This window comes from Rhododendron vialii, chromosome 6a (genome assembly GCF_030253575.1).
Source record: "Rhododendron vialii isolate Sample 1 chromosome 6a, ASM3025357v1".
NCBI classification, from domain to species: Eukaryota; Viridiplantae; Streptophyta; class Magnoliopsida; order Ericales; family Ericaceae; genus Rhododendron; species Rhododendron vialii.
Window position 1 is genome coordinate 21,980,263 of NC_080562.1, and position 18,438 is coordinate 21,998,700.

The 18,438-nt window shown below is 37.8% G+C and overlaps 2 protein-coding genes across 9 annotated transcripts in view; one reads left to right on the forward strand and one right to left on the reverse strand.

The window, feature by feature from the left end:
- The first annotated feature begins 8,141 nt into the window (after positions 1–8,141).
- Positions 8,142–11,025, forward strand: LOC131329354 (uncharacterized). 3 transcript variants are annotated; one of them, XR_009200733.1, is made up of 5 exons: positions 8,142–8,456; positions 9,511–9,792; positions 9,875–9,988; positions 10,069–10,245; positions 10,810–11,025. XR_009200733.1 is itself a non-coding variant. In XM_058362451.1 (4 exons), exons 1-3 carry the CDS (start codon positions 8,358–8,360, stop codon positions 10,228–10,230), a joined length of 375 nt encoding a protein of 124 aa, XP_058218434.1. In that variant the 5' UTR covers positions 8,144–8,357; the 3' UTR covers positions 10,231–10,245; positions 10,810–11,025. The 3 variants fall into 3 exon arrangements, 1 of the variants encoding a protein (XP_058218434.1); XM_058362451.1 differs by lacking the exon at positions 9,511–9,792 and having other exon boundaries at positions 8,144–8,456; XR_009200732.1 differs by lacking the exon at positions 8,142–8,456 and having other exon boundaries at positions 8,464–9,792.
- Positions 11,026–13,960: 2,935 nt separating this feature from the next.
- Positions 13,961–18,438, reverse strand: part of LOC131329041 (embryogenesis-associated protein EMB8) — a 29,868-nt gene continuing 25,390 nt past the window's right edge. For 5 of the 6 annotated variants that reach the window (XM_058362082.1, XM_058362081.1, XM_058362080.1 and 2 more), the window contains 2 exons: positions 18,102–18,171; positions 13,961–14,645 (listed from right to left, as the gene is read on the reverse strand). In XM_058362082.1, the coding sequence (XP_058218065.1) occupies positions 14,184–14,645; positions 18,102–18,171 (532 nt within the window). In that variant the 3' untranslated portion in view covers positions 13,961–14,183. The remainder of the gene's footprint in view (positions 14,646–18,101; positions 18,172–18,438) is intronic. The other variant, XM_058362085.1, reaches the window with a different exon arrangement.

The following is an 18,438-nucleotide window of genomic DNA, read 5'->3' on the forward strand; positions in this document are numbered from 1 at the left end:
TCGAGTTAGAAAGTATTTTGAGGTGTTTAGAGATGAAATGACTTATTGAAGTAATATTTGTGATTGGTCATTGTAGTGATAGTTATGGAGGCAGTGACTGTGAGCATAGGTAGGGCAAGAAGAGCCCACATAGAAACTGTACGTAGCTAAGGTTGACTTAGGAAAATGAGGGTTATAGGTAGGGTGTCGGGATACAGTGCGTGTCTTCTGGACACCCAGGCGACTGCCGATGAGATCCAGTTGGAAGAGGCGCTTGATCACCGCCCCTTCTGGATGGAAGTCTCGAAAAGTCAATTGGACACTGGGGTTGTGTATAGGGGTTAAATTTCTAGGCTTGGGGTAGATGGCAGTGTATAGAAGTTTCATAGAAAAAGAGAGAAGTGTCATGGTTTTGTTGTCATTACTGAAGTAACGTTGCGGAGATGTCATTATGACAGGTTGGTGGAAATACTGACGGCGTTGCTTGGTGAGAGGGAAGACAAGACTTGAGGTGAACTACATCGATGTGACTTAGGTCGAGTGATTGGTGTGAGTTATTTGGTGAGGAACCAGTTTGAAGTATGTAAGGATTTACGAACGCATGAGAACTGTTGTAATTAATGATGAAGTGGGGTGTACTCAATGTCCTAAGTTGAAATGGTAGAAATTTTGAAGGCGATAGGTAAGTGGAGAAATAGTGCGTTGTGAGTTGAAAGATTTGAATGTAGGAATCGTGTATGATGTGTATTCAGAGATGTAGATTAGACTGGTAACAGTAGAAGGGGTATATTGAGGTATGCCATTGAGGTGACGGGTTTGACTAAGGTATGATAGTAATAGTGATAGTGATAGTGATAACAGTGGTGGTGATGGGAATGATGGTTGTTCTCGAGGTTGAGTTTAAAAAGAAAAAAATGGTGAATGTCTTTGAGGAATATTGATGTCTTTATGATTACATAGCTGAGAGAAAGAAATTGGTGAGCCGTGAAACTTGTGGTGAGCGGAGCTGTTGGGAGTTATTGGTGCAAGTGAACTGATTCTTAAGTGATGAGGTGGTAGGAATCTTAGAATATATGGAGAAGTATGTTAATTGGATTGTATCGGTGACTAGATTTTAGCGTAGAGATATTTGAGAGTATTGGATGCTGGTTGGTGCGGCCATGGCACTTAGTATGTGTAGGTACTTAGGTAATGAAATCTCGTTAGGTTGTAATGCTGTCAAGTCATAGAGATGATTAAGCAGTAAGAATACGTATGTATGGTGTGTATATTATATTTACGGTAATGTTTAGAGTTGTGAGTCTGTGGAGTACCTAGCTTGACTAGAGTTACCGAATGAAAATATTCGAGATTGATGGGAGTACAGAAAACATGAGATGCATCGCGAGATTGAAATGAGATGAATGGGATTACCGTGGGGCTTGTTAGAGCCAAGAGTTATGATATACTCGATACCGAGCAAGTTTGTTAATACGTGGATGAATCCGATATTGTGTAAGTCATCAATTTGTATGGTTGGTTTGTGTGTGTGTGTGTGTGTGTGTGTGTATATATATATATATTTCATGCATGAAATTTATTGTTGTTTAGCGTTAACATACATGGTTGACTTGTTATGTAATCTCGATGCGTAATTTACTCTTAGTATATGGTGCAGTGTTGACACTAATGAGTACGTGGGTATTTGCTACGAGGAACTAATTTTTAGTTGTAATATGGCGCATGTCTTTTCTTTTGCTAGCATCAGTGATATAAAATGAATTGGATGTAAGAAGAATAGTGGATTTGTGGGTTTATATAAATAGTTTCAAGATTGTGTTTTATGGAGTTAAGTAGAAATGACATGCTGCGATAAAAGTGGGTGTGGTTCTCTAGAACAGGAGTTGGTGGTGACACAGAGTAGGACGAGAAATGTAGGATGGTGTTGGAACCTTGACTGTGTTTGAATGTTAGTTGAACGAAAGAGCGTTAGAGGTTTGTACAAAGTTGATAAAAGAGTTATGTAAGTAAATAGGGATGTGAGTTGGGGATCGTGAATAGCGGTTTGTCTTATGAGTGTTTGGTGTCGCTGACTATCCTTAGTATTATCAACAGAGTTAGATCCGTTGTGAGACGAGTTACTCTTACAGTTGAAAGGGATGTCAATAGCTTTGAAATGTGAGGAGTCTACCTATGATGGATTGGTGTTATAACTAAGTAAAGAGTGATAAGCATTATGTAGTCCAATCATTAGATTGTGAGGTTTCATGGTTTCTTTACAGTAGAGATTACTTGGGGTTTTCTGGATTGAAAAAAAAAAAAGATTGGTCTATTAGTTGACATTGGTTGGGAAAAAAATTAGAATCGAAGTTTTAGAAGTGAAGTTTTGTAAGCAGTACAATGCGTCCTTCTAAGGAGTTCAAAAGATACTTAGCCGAATGAGTTGCAAAGAATAAGAATGTGGAATTTGGAGTTTAGAGAACGTCGAGGTACCACTTGTCAGATATCAGTGTGATTGTCTTGCGATATATAAAAATTAGGATTCTTGTATTGATGTTAGGACTTGAGAGTCTATTAAGGATAAAATTTGATAAAGACGATGGAGGCTTGTGACCAAATGTTGAGTGGTAGAACCATACTGTTAGTGAGGGTTTTTGTGGAGCGAACAACATGAGGAAATATCTACGTAGAAAAGGAAGGATGACGTTTGGGTTGTGAAATTATGATATGATGTTGGGTATAGTAATTGGTGGCTCGGTTGGAATCAATTTAGCAAATTTCGGGGACGAAATTTTTTTTAAGGAGGGTAGGGTGTAGAAACCCGTATTTTAGGGCCGCATTTTTTTTTAAGAAATATTAAAATTATTAAGTAATGGCGTAAATTGTGGAAATTCGAATAATGGCATGGTTATAAGATTAGGGGATCAACGTGACATAATTGCAAGTGCAGGGGTGAAAGTGTGATAAGTGTATATATATGTATATGGATGTACAGGGGAAAACCGCATTTTCCCTTTCACTTTTTTCTTTCTTTCTTTCTCCCTATTCTCTCGGCTCACTCTCTCTCTTCTCTTCTCGGTCCAAAAACTCCCTCCTCTCTTCTCTCTTCGATTTCATCTACCTAGGGTGAGATTCCAGACAAGGTCCAAGAATTAAAGTTACTATGCGGAGCACGGGCTTTCTGAATATCCAAGAAAATTCGTGATCGGACCTCGTGGAGCTATGGTTGACTTAGTCAAAGGGTCGGGTTTTGCTCAAAACCCTTGAGGTAGGGAATTCTACCTCTCTTTATATGTTATTTGAGTGTTTCAATGCATTTCTCGAGCTTGTATTGGTTATTATTGAGATTGGATCGGAATTTGAATATCCTATCAAAATCGTCAGAAAAACTCTCTCCCTACCGGTAGGAGCTTCTTACCTACCAGTTACCTACTGGTAGGACAAGTATGAAATTTTTTCTCAACCAGCTCAAACATACAGCAGCAGCTCAAAAGCTGCTCAACGTATTAACTTCTACCGGTAGGTGAAGAATCTACCGGTAGGAATTCTTCACTTACCGGTACCGGTAGGTGAAGCTGGTCAAGCTGCTCAACGTATTCAGTTCTACCGGTAGGACTCGTTCACCTACCGGTAGGTCAAGTTTTCATTCAAATGTTGGCCTTCCAGTTTCTAGTTTCTACCGGTAGGAGCTTTAACCTACCGATGGGTCAGGTAGGACTCGTTCACCTGTAGGTCAAGTTTTCATTCAAATGTTGGCCTTCCTGTTTCCAGTTTCCAGTTTCTACAGGTAGGAGCTTTAACCTACCGGTGGGTCAAGTTCTACCGGTAGGACTCGTTCACCTACCGGTAGGAGATTGAGCTGCTGCAGTATCTTTCAGCTGCTTTCCTATTTCTTCCAAATAACATTTTGAAACTTCTCGTCGACTCCAATGGGTTTGGTTATGCATTTTTTCTAGTGTTTTGAAGAGTGTTACTTGTTTCATACTAGAGCGGTGCCTGATAGTCATAAATGAACTCGTTGTGTTAAGAAATAAGAAATGGGCGTTATTACACATTGAAATACCCGAACGATACACTTGAACATGTCTAGGGACCCGATGAGTAGTCTTGCAATCCTTTTTCTCTCGACTCGTAGGATTCTATAGATTCCTTTAGTATATGCTTTACGGACTCCAAGTATAGAAACTAGAAGACCGAGCATCGCAGAGTCTAGACATGGGCTGATATGTGGTATGTGAAGGTACGGGGGTGTACTTAGACGTACGGTGAGGACGTGTGGTGGATTGGTAGATTGTTTAGAATGCTTGAAGTGAAAATCGATGTTGTGAAACAATTGTTGAGATGATATAATAACTGGTGTCCTCACGAATCAAGTCTTTCAATTCTTTTGGCACCCGTCCTATGAGGTTCAAGTGTAGAAACTAATAAAAATGTATGAACCTGCACATTTGTGGAGCTATGCAAGGGTTGATTAAAGTTTTGTGGTACACTTGGCAGAGTGATGATGAAATTGATTAGGAAACGATGACGATTATGAAAAATGTGAACGGTGACCCAAGTGGTCGTTATTGAGGGAAAAGACTCGGGGTGACCCTACGCTCGAGGGAACTAGACTCGAGGTGACCCAACTGATTATTGCTATTGAGGGAAAAGACTCGGGGTGACCCTGCGCTCGAGGGAACTAGACTCGAGGTGACCCAACTGATTATTGCTATTGAGGGAAAAGACTCGGGGTGACCCTGCGCTCGAGGGAACTAGACCCGAGGTAACGCAACTGATTATTGCTATTGAGGGAATAGACTCGGGGTGACCCTGCGCTCAAGGGAACTAGACCCGAGGTGACCCTAGTGACAATTGATGGAAATATCTGATTGAAAGGAAAGATTATGTAATAAAGGGATTTTGAAGATGACTGTAGACACGAGAAAGATTGTAATATCGTACTAAGAATAATAAAATGATTTAAATGGGTTATAGACTAAGGTGGATGGACGTGGGTTCACTGATGTATCTAGTCCGATGAGTAAACGGTTAGTGACAATTATGTGGAGTTTAGGACCCTTAGACTATAGCTTGCAGCTTGTTGGTAGTCACTCGTACTATGGGCATATCTGTCATTATTCACTCATTCATAGTGCATGATTCATCAAATATATATATAGTTTGAGCATAGAATTCTCTACTGGGCACGTGTTTGCTCAACCTACCATTTCAGGTTCATTGCAGGTCATGGTCATGGAATGCTTGAAGTGCATGCTGGCGTTATCAAGTAAAGCTATTTTTTTGGAGAGTACTTTATATTCCTTGTAAAACAAACCGCTTGTTATGAAATTCCTATTTCGAAAAGTTGTAATTGTAGGCCAGTTTGTGGATATTTGGAAACTGTATTGTATTTTGGGGTTATTTACGTACGATTGTGAGGACTTTGTATTTCAAACGATATTGTTAATTTATGTTAAAAATCGAGAGCGTGACACTCGAGCTCTTGCTTCGTTTTGCAGGATCAGGTCGGAGCTAGAGGTAAAACTGATTCATCAGATATATATGGAACCAACTACCAATATTTAAGCACGCTTAAGGGCAGAATGGGTAAAGAAAGAAAGATAAAGTAGCTATATATACAAAAACTATTAAAAACAAACTGTCAGGATCGATAACCCACGACCTAGCTAGCTAGCTTCGATCTATTTGCATAAACATGAAATGAAACAATTAATCTCACCCGATCTCATAATATAAGCAAAGCAGCAATATTTGAACTACAAGCTAGCTAGTATGCAATCAGTTTTAAGTTAATTACTTTGTAACCAATTTTTTTGAAGCGCGCACCGATTGAGGATTTAGCAAGATATAAATGTACGTACGTTTATTCTGAAAAGAGCAGTACTGACCCTAACCATTTCCAAGAAAAACACATCCACTCCCAAGTGATCAGTACCTCAAATAATCCTTGGATTTTGCAGCCTTTTGCATGCATTCAAATTTAAACAACACACACTTTTGTTTTCCTCCCAATCAATTCCGCTAGCTTTACGTATTCAATCATTTTGATCCCGAATTTATACCTAAGGTGGGATCGAGCTAGGTTTATACCTCCTTTATACCTGACCTGATTAATGTATTCCTCCCACCTCAGGTATAAAGCAGCTTTGTCCTGAAATCTCTCACTTTTCCTTCTGGGAAAGACTACAATACACACCCCTTATTTGGGTGTGTATCATATGCACCTTCCAAAATGTTATGAATTGTAGAGAAAATGTTACGAATCGTATTGCTAAAAAGTTACAAATCGTATAAAGGTTACGAGATATACCAAAATGTTATGCATCATAATGAAAATGTTATGAATCGTATTGCTAAAAGGTTATGAATTCTAGAATAAAAGTTACAAAGCACATTAAAATGCTATGAATGAACCATAAAATAGGTGCATATGGTACACCCTTTTAAGGAGTGTGTATTGTAGACTTTTCCTAGTCATTGGCCTTCACTCTGCCACTTTTGATAAAATTCTGCTATTTCTCTGAATTTGATAGATCCAAATGAATTCTCTAAATCCAAAGATCCTTCCAGCCGTGGGTACATACATATATATACGGTATATATACCAATACTCATATGGATTATTAAACTTTAACAAGTCCTTCACAATCCAACCCCTTTCCCATGCGATCATGATCTTCATTCAGCGTATATAGGCAGTGAATAACTGAATTTAACCCTCTTTTTCTTGTCATCGTCACTCCACGACCTGTGAATCGCTGATTTTCTCTTCTCTTTGAAGGACCCATCCTCATCATTGCCACTGGCAATCTCGATCTTATTCTTTCTTCATCTTCTCTAAATCTTTGGGATTATATTCTTCCCGATCTTACTTGAAAATAAGAGAAAATGACTCAACTTGAATTTTGCAGTTGTAAACTTAGTTTGCATGTAAAAGGAAAAGTTTATGTCTTCCAAGCAGATTGTCTATATGGTGTTAATGAGTTGTTCACTATGACCATAGATTTGAAGCGATGTTTTGGTGTTCCTCCATCTATGAAAAAAAATCATCAATTTTAATAAAAGGTTGCTTTGCTGACCATTGATTCTCCATAATTAAACAAGGGATCATTAAATTCAGATTTGGTATGTTGCTGATTTCTCTCTCATTCGTTCACGCTGTGCTAGAAAATTTGAAACTCTATGTATATGGTAGAGAGTGTTTCCTAAATGTTACTACTATTTCATACCAAACCAATAAAGTTTCTTCCTTGTTTCTTTTCACTTCCTCAATATTATTTTGATTTATGAGGTGGAGCAAACATGCTTACAAAATTAAATAGTAGAACAATTATGACTAATTGAAAACCCAAAACCATATATAGGAGAGCACTTTCACCTTCATTTTCAATTTTTATTAATGTACATGAATGAAAAACCAGCTTGCACATACATTTTGGGTTTTGGTTTTGGCCTTTCTATCTATTTTTTTGAAAGGCGAAAAAGAATTCCATTTTATTAACCTTTGAAATTGTTACAAAGATTAACTAGAGCAAGGAGAGAACAACATAGTGTTCAATCCGAGACCCAAACTCTATATTGGCAAGTTGCCAACCACGCAAACACCAAAGTGGGACAAGCCCAAAGTAAGGGTCATCATCGAGCCGGGCCAGCCCGCCAAGTCACTACCCAAGCCCGCCCACAGGCCGGGCCGATTGGGCTTTTTCTTTTTTGTGGGCCGGGCTACCTACCATAAATTGAAGCCTAAGCCCAACCCAATTGACAGGTTGGTGGGCCAAAAGCCGAGCGGGCTTAAATTTCCTTGGGCATAAACTAAACCAAAGGAAAAAAGAATGGGTTTTGTGGGATTTCGGGCTAATGGGCAGGTACCACGGGCGGGCTCACGAGCCGGGCTGAGTAAAAATTCATAGGCCCAAGCTTGCCCATTACAAATTACGGGCTGGGCTAGCCCGCCCATTTCACGGGCTCGGGCCGGGTAAAAGCCTGATGGGCCAGGCGGGCTTCGGGCGGGTCGCGGGCCTCCGGGCTAAATGATGACCCTTAGCCCAAACACTTGAAAGGCCTAAGGCCCAGATACATGAGACAAGCCCAACAATTAAACTAGATGGGACGCAGCCCAAACCCCTAAAGGGCCTAAAAGCCCAGAATACAAGGGATTAGCCTAAATAATTAAGCCCAAACAAATCCTACCACACAGCACACTACCAACGCCGCCAAACTTCACCGCCCACCACCACATAAGTAGACCATCGCCCAAAAAGAAGACAGACCGATGCCGCCGCCCCACGGAGCCGTTAGGCCAAGGAAGTGAGTGCACTTAAAAACCTTCCAACCATCCTCCATAAGGTCAATTCTTGCAGTTGCACTCTGAGTAGCTATTCTTGAGCTCTCCAACAATGATGGTGAAATCGTCAAGATGCAGATCTAATGGTAATACTACGGTGTGGCGATCCTCCAATCACATCTACGAGCGGAGTATTGGGTTCGACATCAGAGTTGAGAGGTTTTTCCTTTTCCTTTTGCTTTTTTGTTGTTTGTTCTTGTTGTTTTAGTGTATTTTGTTGTACTTGTTCTTGTTTTGATATACTATACATACCATATGGGGGTGATCTTGTTCATCAAAAGATTTAAAAAAAAACACTTGCACCAGCAGCCAATTGAATGACAAACAGAAGAAATGACACGAACTTCCTGTCATGGATAGAAGGAGCTTGACAACATTAGGGCTCCATTTAGTTGGACATAAAATGTTTTCGTTTGGACAAATTTGGAAGATCTTACTATTCGTAGATGGAAAGCAGTAGATGAAAGTGTGAAGGCACTTATGCTTCAACACATTAAGGTAATTACAATATTTGCTTATTTACTTAAATCACAATTCATATTAATCAATACCTTTGCTATTGGCTTTGGCAGGATCGATTTAACTTGGAGGGAGATCCCATAGTTGTTGATAAGGCAATGGCAAGACAATTTGGGCGTAGACTGAGTGATTATAGTCGTACGCTTTACATAAAGTACATCTAGAGTCAGTCACGAGCAGTGGATTGGTCTAATTAATAAAAATGGAGTGATACCAAATTTCTGGTAACCTCGTTAACCAAGGAAATATCCATGTCCTATTCAAGCATCCTAACAAAAAAATCATAAACCTCTAGTCTTTCTTTTTTAGGAAGTTTAATTCATATAGAACCAAACAAGTTAAAGAGAAGCTCTATATTGGTTGTTCTGCATTTGTGATGTCTATTTTCTGTTTCTGTTTCTGCATCAATTTGGAAGAAACCTGTTTTCGTTTTCTATATCTTCATCAGTTTTAATTTAGACTACATTTTTAGTTTTAGGTCAGTGAAGTGCACATGTTAGTGATTCATGATATTGCTTTTGACCTCATTTTATTTTGGTTTCATTTTGTATAGGACTCGGGAAAAAATTGTTTCAACAGGTTTAATTGGGTTGGTTAATGGTACTTTTCTTTTCAGCTTGTAATGCTATGGGCAATTAATCAATTGCAGTTCTTGTTCCTCCGTTTTCTTGTGTGCTATTTTTTAGAACAAATCAACTAAAAACATAAAAAACCGGAGTGAAATGAAGTCCAAACATATATAGATGTGGTTCGAAGTCCATCCTAGTGAGGGTAGATGCAATGGTGAGTTTTTTTAAATTGTAGTTGTTAGAATACAAATATGCTTAATCTACTTATTGGTTCAAAAACTAAACGATCAGATGCAAACCAATGGAAATCGTGTGCCGAAATTGAAAGACATTTACAAATCCACCCACTTCAATAACGATACACAATAGTGGATCTCTGAAGAATCCAAGAAAAACTATGTACGTATATTTGGTTATTTGCTTTAGTTTCTAAAATATCTAAAGCTTAAATCTTATTACTCTATGTTGTTTTACATTTTAGAAGGACAAGATCTTAGAGGTAGAGACTGAACATTGTACTGAGGCTGGTGTGACGCCAATGAGGAGCTTTCAATCAAGTCGCTCAAGGCAAAATCAGGATATGTTAAAGGACTGGGTATGAGGCCTTCCTCATCTCTTAAGACCATTGTTGTATCTACAACCAACAATCTTTATGTATCTCATCTCGAGTCATAGGTACAAGAATATCAAAAGGAATTGCAAGCACAACAACAAAAGATAGATGTGCTTTTAGAGTCAAACAAGCAGATGGAGTTGACGACCGCTACGATCATGGAGTATCTGAAACACCAAGGGAATGGATTGAGCGAATATATTGAGAGTTCAAGAAGCACATGAACAACATGCTGGATGGTTAGTAATTTACCCTGTAATTTTGTTTTTCATTATTGATAGGATCGAACTCCACATTCCTCCTCATTACTGAATCGACAAGTATCCTTAACTCCCCTCCCTCTCTGTATTAGTACTTTGTGAGTACACATGGATTTCGGATATGCAATTAAACTGTCGGCTGCTAAAGTTGGATGTGGCAGTTTGGTGGTAAATGCCACATATCTAGAGTCCACATCACGCACTAGAATATGATTGGAAATCTTTTTGCATCTTATAATTTAGGACTTTCATGTTGGGTGCTCTCACAAATGAGAAAGTCTATCTAATGGTAACGTAGGTTTTTTTTCTTGGGTGTTAACTTGTATGTGCACCTTATGTTTTGGATATGATGAAATTATTTTTGACTAGTATAATGTTAGAGCGGCTTCTGGTTGAATCATTAATGAGAATGCATTGAATCTACTATGTATTAGGTTTTGCTCGTAAGTTTCATTTTTAATTGGCTTTAGGCTCAAGTTATATGCACACTGGCTAGTTGATATCCAAACATGGTAATGATTTTCTTTTGTTTTGCGTTTGCAGATTGGATATGCACAAGGTTGGTGGTCTATATGAGAATGCCAAGATCTTTTTGTGACCATAGTTCTTTTTGTTATGATGCGCCGTCCAACAACTTTCCTTTTGTTTCGTGTCTTCAATATTTAGTTAACTCGGTTATTTTTGGATAGTGAATGGACACCTTGAAACCTTTGTTAAGTTGTTAGTGGTAATATGAAGGTTATTAGTTTGATGTCTAAAGGATGCATTCTTATGTTGAGCCGTTATTTTTTTTCATTTGTGTAAAATTTTGTTGATCGAATTTGGGAGTGCTTTAAAATGAACAAGACGGTAATATTTTTTCAACATATTAGTCTAAAGTCCAAATAAAATAATCCCATAGGAGCTTTACTCCAATCTAAGTTTCTGTGATATGTAGAATCTATTAATAAAAATATTCCAGAGTCTAGAATCCGTGAAAAGACAAAATTGCCTTTAATGAGATAAGGGCTTTGTTTGGCTAACACAAAAAATATCTTTTTTCATTTAAATTGTCTTAAATGAGACAAGCGCCTTGTTTGGCTAATACAAAATATGTCTTTTTTCGTGTTTTTCGATCTTGTTGCACTTTCATAGGGTACCCTAGGGTTTTAGGCACTTTTATAGGGTTTTAGGGTGCACTTTCCTATTATAGGATTTTAGCGGTTTAAGCACTTTCATGAGGTACTCTAGGGTTTTAGATACTTTCATATATAGGGTACCATAAGGTTTTAAGCACTTTTATAGCGTACCCTAGGGTTTTAGGCACTTTTAAAGCTGGTAAAAAACCTTGGTCAACACCGGTCAACCTTGGTCAATGCTGGTCAACCTTGGTCAATACCGGTCAACCTTGGTCAACGACGGTCAACTTTGGGAGGGATTTTTTGTAAATATTAGACAGAATGTTCTTTAGACTTTACAGAAAAATATTTATGTCCTTATTATAGTAAAAACCCTTATAACATGTCCTCCTACTCAATTTGCATTTTGCGAAGAATTAATTCGTTGGTAAGAGAATTGATGGCGAGGAATTAATTTGTCGCAATGGAAATAAAATAACGAGGAAGTAATTTGTCCGCCATGGGAATCCATTGGCGAGGAATTAATTCGTCAGCCTTGGGGAGCCATTGACGAGGAAAAACTCTTTGTCGTCGTGACGAGCCTTCTGCGTAAAACATAGATCGAGGAACGGGGCGAGAATTTTTTTTCGGCAATCACTTTGGCGACGAAAAGCATGTAATTGCCGACGAATTTTTTTTCGTCTGTCTTAGACCTTTTTTGTTGTAGTGAATTCCATGTAAAACAGTTTACATGTAAAAGAAAAATTTTCTAATTGTTTTTCGGTGTTTGATTGGAGTCCAATTTTATTTTCACAACTCAATAACTCATCTGCTTGGCCTACTGTAGCAATGGGTATTTCGAGAATGTTTAGGAGACAAATGTTTTCACTTGGCCACACGAGAGTAAATAGAATTTTCAAGCAACCAGTCCAACAAAGACGAACTTGTAAAATAACTTGCGGGGTTTACGGTGGTAAGTCATTTTAAGATGAAAGTGGTAAAGATTTTTCCATAAAATTCATTTTTCGGATTTTTCAACAACCAAACATCGGAAACCATGTAAAATGTTTTTCGCAAAAATATTTTACATCCAATTAAACGGAGTCTAGATTAGACTAGAATGTGCCCTTTCGAACCACTTAATAATTACTCCTATAAACTTGCCTATGAGGCCATGACAGAGTAGCCACATCCCGAAGCTAGAAACTGAGTCGCCATTAGACTCTCATGAATTAAGGGCTGAACTTTTCAGAAGTCTCCGGTGCAACCTTGCTAACATGGCTTGATTAAACGATTTATTATCTCTAAATTCACATGGTTGTGTTTCGGGAATTCGTGATACAATTCGACAGTTAAGCCCTTTGGAGGATGAAGGAGTACTTCGGCGTTAAATCTTTTGGTGGTAGCACCTAGAGATACTTTTTGTGTGTGTGTTAATATTGTATACATTAGTGGAAGTGTTAGAGTTAGCATAGAGGAGGTCAAAGGCTATCCATAGCTCTGGCCTCCAAATCCCCGTCCCTCGTGGGACTCGAACCTTGTTCATGACTAAGGAGAGGGAGATGAGTTACCAACTTCACTAGAAGTGGTTCTCGGACCTAGAGATACTTGATAGAGTCAATAGTAAGCAAGAACAAACTAAACTTGCTGTTATGTTGTGGATTCTCACAGTATTTTTAGTCTTTTTCGGGCTAACAAAAGAAAGTATGACTCGAAAAAAACCGGGCACTATACCTGATAAACATGGTTCAGAATGCACTCCTTTAACTGGAATTGCGAATATACAATAAAAAAACCTTTACACAAGTGTGAGCAAACGAGCAATTCACATTTTGGATCGCAATCAGAACGGTGACCTCACCGTCCAAAACAGCTGCAAAACTTGCCCATATGTAGGGAGGGCAACAAAATAAATCTAAACAGGGTGGAATTTTGGCAGAGCTTCTTGTAAAAGATTAACAAAAGGCCCCTGATGAAAATCATGTTTTTACATGATTATTCTCAAGAACAATTTCATCATGTTTTTACATGATTATTCTCAAGACCAATTAGCTGTAGGTATCGAAAGTCTAATCATCAAAGAGAAAATTGCTCGCTTTTAGAGATTCATGGTACTCCATCCGTTCACTTTTAAGTGTTCTGCTTTGTAATTTCAACTTATTAAAAAGACATCATCATTACATCTTTCACATCAACTTTTACCTCCACTCTCTCCTTTCCCTCTATGAAAACATAATCATTACATATTTATTCACTAACTTTTCAAAATGGAATCTACTTTTAGGGACAAAATAGAAAATTCACCAATTTTTACCCACTAACTTTACAAAATTGACACTTATTAAGGGACAGCCCAAAATGAAATACTGGACTCTAAAAAAGGGACGGATGAAGTATATTTTATTCTAATAGCTTCTTCTACAGGTATACACCATTCCCAATCATGCTACATACATGTTCCCCATCCATTCCGACACCCATCTCCACCATAAGATGTGAATAACCAGGGTCATCAAAAACCTACTGCTAATTCTGAGAAGAATCTAGTAAAACTTACGTAATTACCCAAACACTTAGTTGAATGAGAAGCACCACCGTTTCAAAATGCATGTTGATGTAAATTACCAGTGACTCTTGAGAGAACTTATTTTTAATGGTAGGTTTCAAAGTTGGCTCCATGCTTTGAACAATAGGCAGGATTCTATACACTACTAGAAAGATGGCAAGTAGTCATTCCTCAACTGCGAAACAACATTTCGAAATTTAAAGTTAATAAGCTACAGGTATTGAACATTGTTTACAATTTACCAGCATGGAGATCTATGCTTTGTTCGCCGGTAAGACACTTCTGAGCCTCTTCTTGAAGACAAAATGTAGAGCGGCTCCTACCAATGGCCAAGTTGATACAATGGCAATGTAACCAAGAAGCCACATCGAAATTCTGTTTTGCTGGAAAAGTTGATTCAAGCATCTTCTTATCGAGTTAGTTGATTCAACAGAGTTTCTCCCTTTGGCTCCTTCAGGTTGTTTAGAGGTCCCGGGTACAGTGTTTCTGAAATTAGGGTTTGCTCTGATTGGGACCTCACCTTCTTTGGAATCTAAAACGATTTCCTCAGTTACTATATCATGACTCTTTTGCACTTTGGTTAGGTGTTCTATTTCTACCACATCATTTGTAACTAGCTCATTGCCCATTGCAGCCACCATTCCACCTGTAAGATTAATATACGGGCCCTGATCAATTGATGATTCCAATGAAGAATGTGGAGCGGTACTCTGTGTCTGCAAAATAAGCAGAAAAATAAATAAACATGCAGAAACAATCAATGAATTGCATGCAACAAAAACCCAATTGTAATTTGTACTGATCATTGATGCCGGAAAAATGATTGGCAATGAAAGGAATGCACGGAAATTTCCTTGCATGCCATAACATTTTAGGGTTATTTGCATAACCAGAATAAAATGTTACAATTACCTGCCCCTAACAACTAACGACAATTGCAGATAAAAAAAAGAACTACTAATGACAAGTGTTTTCAAATTGGGATACGTATCGTGTATCATTTTTTCAATTGTATAGATCGTATCGGGATAAGATACATTTGTTAAATAAGTAGAGTTTCTATTGTTTAGTTGACAAGATTTGTAGAAGAGGGAGAATACTAAAGACAAGAGTGAGTATTTGCATTACATTTGAACTCTAACTTTTTTTTGGCTTGGTACAAAATGGCTAGAACTCATCCCTATTTATATCTACAAGTACACATGACTAATTCTTCAAAAAAAAAAAAAAAAAAAACTCTATATATTTCACAACGATATTCTAAAAAAATGCGGACACAGACACGGCAAGGGACATGCCACGTGTATATTATTTATTTATTTATATTTGTTTTTCAATTTTTTCCCAAGTTTAAATGGCAACATGTGGACAAAACAAAAAATTCATAGTTCCAATACCATTCAAACAAAACAAGACATCTATAAGTTCAATACAACCCAATTGAAAAATTACAATTTGACCCCTAAAATTTTAAAAAATTACAGTTTGACCCCCAATTTTTTACTTTGACCCCTGCCGTGTCCCCATAGGTGTCCCTCCGTGTCCCCATGTAAGAACCCGATTTTATTATTCTTTATTTTACTTGATTGTAGGTTGCTGTGTGGGCATGTTATCTGAGTGACGTGGGACCCATGTGCGTATCCCGAGACTTTTAATATGATTAGATATACATTCGATGCAAAATTTGAGTTTTGGTGGTTGAACTAGAAATTCTCGAACCTTGGGGAGTTGATTAGTGTTACCATAGAGCTAGAGGGACCTATGGTGTAATTTTTTCCCAAAAATCATATTTTTATTTCCAAGGGAAGATCGGCTCCTCCATTTTCCATTTCCAAGGGTTCTTTTTTTTACTTCGTCTTCATCTCAACTCCCCATTCTCTCTCACTATACACACAGTCAACCTCTCAAATCTTCTAAATTTTGGAGAATCTAAGGAAAGGAAAGCTTAATTTCATACATAGAACTCAAAGATTTTGGAGCTAGAAGTGGGTTTGGAGAGGATTCAAAGCTAGGGCTTGGTATTTGCATCTTTGAGGTAGGATACACGACTAATCCTCTTGATATGTTTATTTTTAGTGTAAATATTGTGGATTTGTTTGTAGAGCATGAGTATTTTTTTTAGATTATGTGAAAATTTGTCAGGGTTTTAAGATCTCACATGGAAAACATGGGTTTTTGTTGATACTTGTTAAATTCTTGCGATTTATGTGTTATTGAGATGTAAAGATGCTACATATTTAAAAGTTACATGTGTTAGTGAAATAGTTTATGCGTATTTGAAGTTTAGTGAATACTTGGAGCTTGGATACTTGATGGGAATTATGCAAATGATATTTGGGAATGAATTATCCCGTTCGGTGAGATAGGTTGAGATGATTGTGCTCGGATTATGTTGGTCTAGATTTAAGTGGTGCACCTAGGAAAAATAAGCTGGGCTTGGTGAGCTCCTCGGTGAAAGACCGGAAATTGTTGGGGTGGTACATCGTACCCGATTCCCCCGGTGCAAGGTGGTGCTTGTACCCAGTTACTCCAATTCATGGGGTGGTACTTGTACCCGACTACCCTTGGTTTGTGAGGGTAGTGCTTGTACCTGATTACCCCGGTTCATGGGGTGGTACTTGTACCCGGTTACCCTCGGTTAGATATTAGAGTTGGCGTATGGTTTATGACTTTGGGTTAAATCTAGGAATGTTGGGCAATGGTGATTAGGCGGAGAACCGTATGAGGTTATTATTAAGGGATACTTATCAACACTTGATAATTATGTGTGGACTTTCAACTTGTGCGTGTTTCACGATATTTATGTTAAACTTGAACATATTATTTGGTTTAGTCTTGTTTCCTAGGGGCTCCGGCTCATGTTGTTTAAAACATTTCAGGTGGCAATGAAGCGCCGTGAACTTAGTAAAGTTGTGGACACATGGAGTTCCTTTATGTGATATCATCTTGTTTAGCTTATGTCTTGAATCATATAAGGCCATAAGGCCGTCTCGGGTTCGATGTCTTTTGTAGCATGATCATTGAACTGAAAAATTGTGTTATTATTTTGGAACTGTAAAACTAGGAGTTGTGTAATTATCTTTTGGGTATTTCGTCTTATGTCTTGCAGAACTTATGTTAGCACTAAAGATTATGTACTAAAAATGTTTTTTTGAGACTTATGGAAACGTAGCTATCTAGTTTGACTGTATGGAGTTATAATTGGTGAAATCTATTTCAGGCATAGGAACTTGTTAGCTATTGTGAAAAATATCTTTGTCATGTTAATTTTTAATTTTTTGATAAGTTGTATCATGGTTTAAAAAGAAAGGAAAGTTTTTTTTTTTGGTCAATGCGCTCAATGTTTGACGAGGACTTGACTTTTCAACGCGATATTTATGCCTCTATGACACGTGTTAAGGTTGAATTTTTGGGGCATTACACCCTAACCCTATCCCTTTCAAAAATTTAAATAAAATTATGGGACACGCCACGTGTCCCCATGTCCAATACTGCAATACGTCGACCTCTAGAGGTGTCGGTGCTTTATAGCTTGTGCCAAAATACTAAATTTAGTTTATGCTGCAACAACGTTAATCAAAATTAATATACAATTAAAAAGTAGATATACCTAATAACACCAACAAACTATGCTTACATCTATTTTTATTTTATTTTTTAAGATGCAAGATTTTAAGTCTTTTAACTGGGGCCTATTACATTAATGCTTTCTGTTTGTTAGGGAAAGAAAAGTCAGACAACACACAATCGAAGTATGGTTCTTTCTTCTATACAAGCCCTACCTTGAGGTTGAATTCCTATCAAATGGTTTGAAAGATGCCATAATTAGATCAAATGGCTCAGATTAATGCATTTGGGGTTCCGCTTCTTGAAATAAGGTCCAACTTTTTTCCAATAAGTAATCATACGATACGTACCGAATTAGGATACACATACAAATCGTAGGATACGCAATCGTATCATAGGATTTCTATACAAAAAGGATACAGGGTGGGATACGTATCGTCTCCGAAGGAGACGATACAAATTGTAGGATACGTATCATGTATAGTAGGTTTTTAACTATGCGGACGACAATCTGGGCAAGAGCGAAGAGAATTGCCAAAATTGTCGTATGTGAAAATCGATAACCAATTGCCTAGTACACCAAGGATAATGAACAAGTTCCGAACCTTCTTTTGTATATGCAGAAATGGACTGCAATGAAGAATGCTAAGGAATTCATAAGCTGCCCTTACCCACCTGCATGGGAAATAACAAGTCAAAGCACGCACACAATAACCTACCTATATGCAAGTATATATACATGCATGCGAGGTCCAATTTGTTAAAGGCTTCAAGGGATGTGTAAGTTATTTACCTTAGCTCAAATAGGAAATGTAATTTCTGGCATAATTTTTGGAAGCATCATAGTTTATACGTGGCTCTATGTCCATGAATCTATGAACTTTTGCTTGTCTAATATTGAGAAATATATAAAGCTTGAAATGCAATAGTTACAAGCTTGTT